The sequence below is a fragment of the Dendronephthya gigantea genome, unplaced genomic scaffold, assembly GCF_004324835.1.
Source record: "Dendronephthya gigantea isolate DGI-Jeju-01 unplaced genomic scaffold, DenGig_1.0 000011F, whole genome shotgun sequence".
Taxonomy (NCBI): domain Eukaryota; kingdom Metazoa; phylum Cnidaria; class Anthozoa; order Malacalcyonacea; family Nephtheidae; genus Dendronephthya; species Dendronephthya gigantea.
In genome coordinates this window covers 3,343,942-3,349,666 of record NW_021163021.1, presented here as the reverse complement: position 1 = coordinate 3,349,666, position 5,725 = coordinate 3,343,942, and the positions used below count along the sequence as shown (strand labels likewise).

Sequence of the window (5,725 nt, the reverse complement as noted above, 5' to 3'; positions counted from 1 at the left end):
GATTGCAAGGAATTACAACCAAAACATAATTGTTGTGACAACTGTGTGAAACTATGCCAGTGTATAGAGTGCCCTCCTGATGTGGGACTTAACATACCATCTGAGGATGTATCCCCAAGTGATACCGGTAAGAGGAGATCAGTGATGGATACAGAAAAGGTAATACTAAAGAATAAATTGAAACAATATCATGACAAAGTTCTTCAGGAACATGCAAGATCTATGGCAAATACTGTTTCTATACCATCTGCTATGATTGAGTTTGGTAGCTTACAAATGAGACAAGTCCTTGACAACTGCCACAGAATTTTTTCTCTTGGTGATGTGACAAATCATGTAGATGTATGGAGGAAAAACCAAGCAATTGGTATTCTAAAGGTTGTAAATGATGTCTTTGGTGATATCGATGAAGTCGGCGAATTAGAAGACGACATTGAGATGGATCAAGATTGCCCAAATACATGGAATGAGACTATAGTCCATGAGTCTTCCTTCTCCTCAGTTGCTTATTCCCAAGACTTAGAGGAAATGGATTCTGAATGCACAAGCCATTCACAAGGGTCTGCACATAATTCTAGCAGCTTTCTTATTGAATTAACAAATAATTTAAAATAATTGGCATGCCTATAATGCAAAATCCTTGTTACCGTAATCTTGAATATGAATTGTCAAAGTACTTACACATAATAAACAATGGTAATGGAGCAAATAGGAGTGCTATTATTAATGACAAATGCATTTCATTTAATTAATTAGGAGTTTTAGCTTATAAAACATCATTTAATAACAAATGGATATTCAGCTTATCCATTACAATGTTTACACATACTTGTGAGAGATGGTTTCATCTTTGTAACAAAAATCAGATACACTGAAACAATGGTTGTTATTTATAACAATAATACCAACCTTAATTTGCATATCGCAAAAGTATACGTGATCATTGAAATGCATAATTTGCATACAAGGTTTAAATTCTATTTTACAGGAGGGTAGTTAGGACTTACAAGTTACAAACCCAGTTGACAAACAACTGTGGAATTCACTAAACTTAATCTTCAAGAGAATATTCCGGTTTCAACTGTATGTATATACAAATCATTATCAAATATGCAAATTGCCCATTTCAATGTTTACACAAGTTTCTGAGAGATGTAAATTAGAGTTGGCATTGTTATTGTAATTGGGAGTCACTCTTTTGTGTCTGAATATCATGCTACTGACAAGAAACCATCTCTCACAAGTACATATAAGCATTGCAATGGGTAATTCCCACATGAGGCCGAATCGGTCTATTGTCAATGATGAATGTATAATGAAAAAGTAAAGCCAGTATGGTGACTATTCATCTTGCTCGTCGTCCTGTTGTTATGTTCTTTTTATGTTCATTGATCCACTTGTACATTTTCTGGAGATCAAAACCAGATAGTATGCTTGACTGAAAATTTGTGTAGTGACCATACGATCTTCCTGGTACCCTGGTCAGTGCCTGTTGATCCAAGAGCTCTGAAACGACAGACTTCATGTCTTTCAATGATGATCGTCGAACATGTTTTCCTGAGGCCTTGTATGTTTTAACTTCTGTGTCAAAATTTGCCATCAAAGTTTTGGTCACATCAATGCTTCGGCAAATCCGGTTGATGGACTTCTTACTTGCATTTGAGCCAAGCTTTTTTATTGCTTGCTTGACTGTTTTATTGTAGAACTCCAGGTTCAAATGATGAGAAACATGTCCACCATGCCCAGGTTTCAACTTTGTGAATCTGTTCCAAATCAGTTGGTGTGCTGATCGTGGCGACAAAATTGCATTAATCTGGAACATCATAGACTTCAACTGAATACTTTGTACTTCCTTTGTGTGTTTCAGGTATAGAAGCAGAAACTTCCAACACCTCACAACCCTGCGCCATCCCCCTCTGAAATTGCATCCTGGATATTCAAAATAAGCATGCCAATTTCCTCAATGACTTTGGTAATTGTACATTATCTGCCTGGACTGGATCATCTTCAAAAAATAAGTCCACTGTAGGGTTTTCTTCAGGTACATTAATTGGTGGGTTGTGTTTAGCTTCATGGCTACGCCTGCACTTTCCACTTGAAGCAAAAGTGCTTTTACAGCCTGGATACCGACATTTGTACCGCCCTTCGGGTGTCATATCACTGCGTTGCTTGGTAATTCGTACATCAGCATGCTGACAGGCTGATATAAACCTTTGATGTTTGTCATGATCCAATACATACCTGTAAGAAAAAACAAACTCCAGAAATAAACATCTTGTGAATTAACTTGATATTCAAAAAAAAATCAAGACAACAGAAAAAGTTCGAGTGATATTATGATATTAATATTATAATATCACCTCAGTCTGTTTCTGTTGTCTTAGTTGTTTGTTGTTGTCTTTTATTTTATACCTGTCACATATCTTGGTTGCCAAATCTAGAAATACCTTCTTCTGAGTTGAGCAGGCATTGCCATCAAATGCATTAAGGACATTGGGTGTTTCATCAAACTCAGTAAGGCCAAGCTCTGCATGCATGCAGCTACAATTCTTGACTCAACCTCCAGGGCGAAAAATCTTCTACATGCGTTCACATTTGACTCAACGTCTGCCCGAACATTTCGTCTGTTAATCAAATTTCTATCGCTGTATAGGGTGCATTTATCAACAGCTGATGCTGTGCTGTATAAATGAGAAAATGCAACCTGGAAAGTAAAAATGCAGAAGTATTTTAAAGTAGTTTTCTTATAAACACCGCACAGATACTTTACAACAGATCAATTGATGGTAGTGGTAAGGATTTAATGATCAACCATGACAAAGACACATACCCCAAGACATTTGTTAACACCATGCCAATCTGCCATTTCAAAATACAGGCCATCCAGTCGATCTTTTGGTGTAAAACCATTGATCAATGAATTGTGGGCGTTAACACCACGTTCCACTGTGAGTTGATCTCCCACTATGGCTTGGTCTCCATAATTGCGTTCCATTCCTTCCCCATGGTATGGCACATACTTGTGCAATTCCTTCAAAATTTCATGCATGCCATCTGCACTGTTCTCATTGTGAAACAACACACCAAGGAAAGTCTAAAAATTGGCATGTCAATTGAGTGAATGGAAAACTGGGTGAATAAATTAACTATTATTCTACACATTATGTCCATTCTAAATTCAAAATAATGGTTATACTGAATAAATAAATCATTTTATTGCTCATAATGGTTCGACTGGTGAGAGTGGTCAAGACATTGAGCAGTAAAATGATTTCCTTGTTTGGTATAGCTATTGTTTTGTATTTAATAAAATTTTTCTACTGTTCCAACAATATGTCTTTTCTCCTATGGTATAAGCCAACCCAGTCCCTGTCCCACCCTTACTTTTAATGACTGGCATTTGAATGATTTGTGTGAAAGAACAGACTGTATAATATTTAAAAGATATAAAAATTTTTACAAAAGCATTTTTGCAAGAGCAAAAATGAAAAATTATTGCTGTTATGAAATGTAATGATGCTTGAAATCTGTTTAATTTCAATTTTAAAAATCCATTAATTTTAAAGTCTCCTGTTTAATTAGTTTCTAATTGACGTAGCTCACTTTTTTGTATTACACATTCAAGTATAATGGTTGATGAACAAGGATAACTTTTCTTAGCATACTGGGCATAAGGCGTACAGGTTTGAGTTAGTAAGTTGGAAGATAATAAAAAATTTCATGTTATGTAACTTATTATGTATTATGTACTTAACATGCACCTCACATCACAGACAAACTGAGATATCTCAACAAACAGAAGCAAACAATATGATAATATAATATAGTAACCTTATATGATTTTAGTATATCTTTCAATTTTTGTTCTAATATTTCGTAGATTTAACACATAAAACCAATGAAAAGCAAAAACAGTATGATGATGACTGGCATAAACTTACAGTTTCAGTTGGAGATCTGACTTCAGCACTGAATTGATGAGGAATATGCTGGACAACAACATCTTTTAAAAAGCTCATGCATGGAAGATTGTTGACAACCACTCTCTCAATCAAACTTATATAGTTTTCTCTCTGAGAAGACTGCTCTAAGTGACTTGGAACACACAATCCATTGTACATTTCCCTCAAACCATCCACTGGGGTCATGCTACTAAGATGATTTCCATTAACACGGTTGATTGTAGAAGAGACAGTCAGATAATGGACATCCTCTGTCCGGTGGTCATGTAATGCACCTCTTTTCGGTAATCAATGTTGTCAATCGTTATCTTTTGCCCAGGAGATGGTGGACTTGGCTGCAGTTTTGTAACATGAAGTTGAACAGTTGGGTCTGGTTTATCTGGTGGATTTTCTGGGTCATCAGTGTCGCCATGCTGGCTCTCTGTCTCAGAATCACTATCACTACTATCACTGCTATCACTTGCTGTATCCAAGATGTTGTCACTGATGCTATCTTCATTTGTTACAACATTGGCATTGGATGCAAGCCAGTGCATGTCTTTAGCCAATATTGCTTTGACAGATGCATCATAATTCTTGCCAAATTCATCAAGTTTATGGTACAGATGGACATGGGACACCACCAGTCTCAACACTTTGAATCGGGCCATTGTGTACTGCAAATTAACACAGTAAAATATAAAATACTAGTAATATAAAATACAAGGTAAATAAATACCCACGACGTTTATCAACACCTACTGGAGGTGAATATTGATATTGCTAAGTAAATAAAAAAAATAAATAAATAAATTAAATGTAAAACTAAAAAATATTTTACTGCCTCCCAACATTTACCTCTATGACAATAATGCATGTGTATTTACTAATACTTACTGTCCAACTAGAATGATACAGAAGTATACTCAACAAGAGTTGAATGGCATTCAAACGAGACGATCTATTTCTTAGCAGAACTGCAGCAGCCATTCCGATTGTTGGCATCCATTCATCTGGTCTGTTGGCATTTCTGTTGTTGACACAAGCAGCATGCAGTATGGCTTTAAGAAACAGTGCTCTATTCTCCATTTCGTTGTTCAGCTTCTGAAAAGAGAAGCTCTGGAGTTGATCTTTAGATGGGGATCGCAAACAGCTAGGTCGCTTTCGCGAGCACATTGCATGACATTCTTTGTCAACTTGTTTGAGTGCCAGTACTTGTAGGTATTTACGGAGTTTGGGGTTCTGCCATGACGCTCTTGCAATTTGTTTGTAAGTTCCTCGAACGAGCATTTTGCCCAGACCTTCCAGGTCTTTATTTAAAGTTCTCTCTCGTGTTTCACTTGGCCATTGCACCTTAACGCTAACAGGAACAGCCGACTGTCGATGCTGTTCTTCGTACAACGCTCGTTTCCTTGGCGTAGAATGAAGTGGGACGTTTGACACAGGGGTTGTAGAATGACAACTACTTGCATTAAATGTCCTTATTGGAGAAACAGGGATCGGAGAAGTCGAAATGTCGACACGGCAAAGCTTTGAACTTGTCGGCCCATCACCATCACTATCAGCTAGCCTGTGCGCATCCTGTACTACGTATGTATCAGTAGGTTTTGAAGACTCCGATTGAACGACCTGATCGTGCTGTCCACACAAACTTGTCAACTTCTTTATGTCATCTAAAATTTTGGCCTGCTGCTCCAGTAAACCTTTCCACTTCTTCAGCTTTTGTAGGCACGTTTTACAAACATGTGCAGAACATAATATGACGAACGAGAAAGGTAAATTCG

General features: G+C 37.0%; 1 protein-coding gene across 1 annotated transcript; it reads right to left on the bottom strand.

Moving 5' to 3' along the window:
• Nucleotides 1-4,195: 4,195 nt before the first annotated feature.
• On the bottom strand, nucleotides 4,196-5,196 carry LOC114518730. Its single transcript, XM_028538728.1, has 2 exons — nucleotides 4,839-5,196; nucleotides 4,196-4,618 (listed from the first exon to the last, which is right to left on the bottom strand). The coding sequence occupies exons 1-2, from the start codon at nucleotides 5,115-5,117 to the stop codon at nucleotides 4,196-4,198; spliced, it is 702 nt and encodes a 233-aa protein (XP_028394529.1). The 5' UTR covers nucleotides 5,118-5,196.
• Nucleotides 5,197-5,725: the final 529 nt, after the last annotated feature.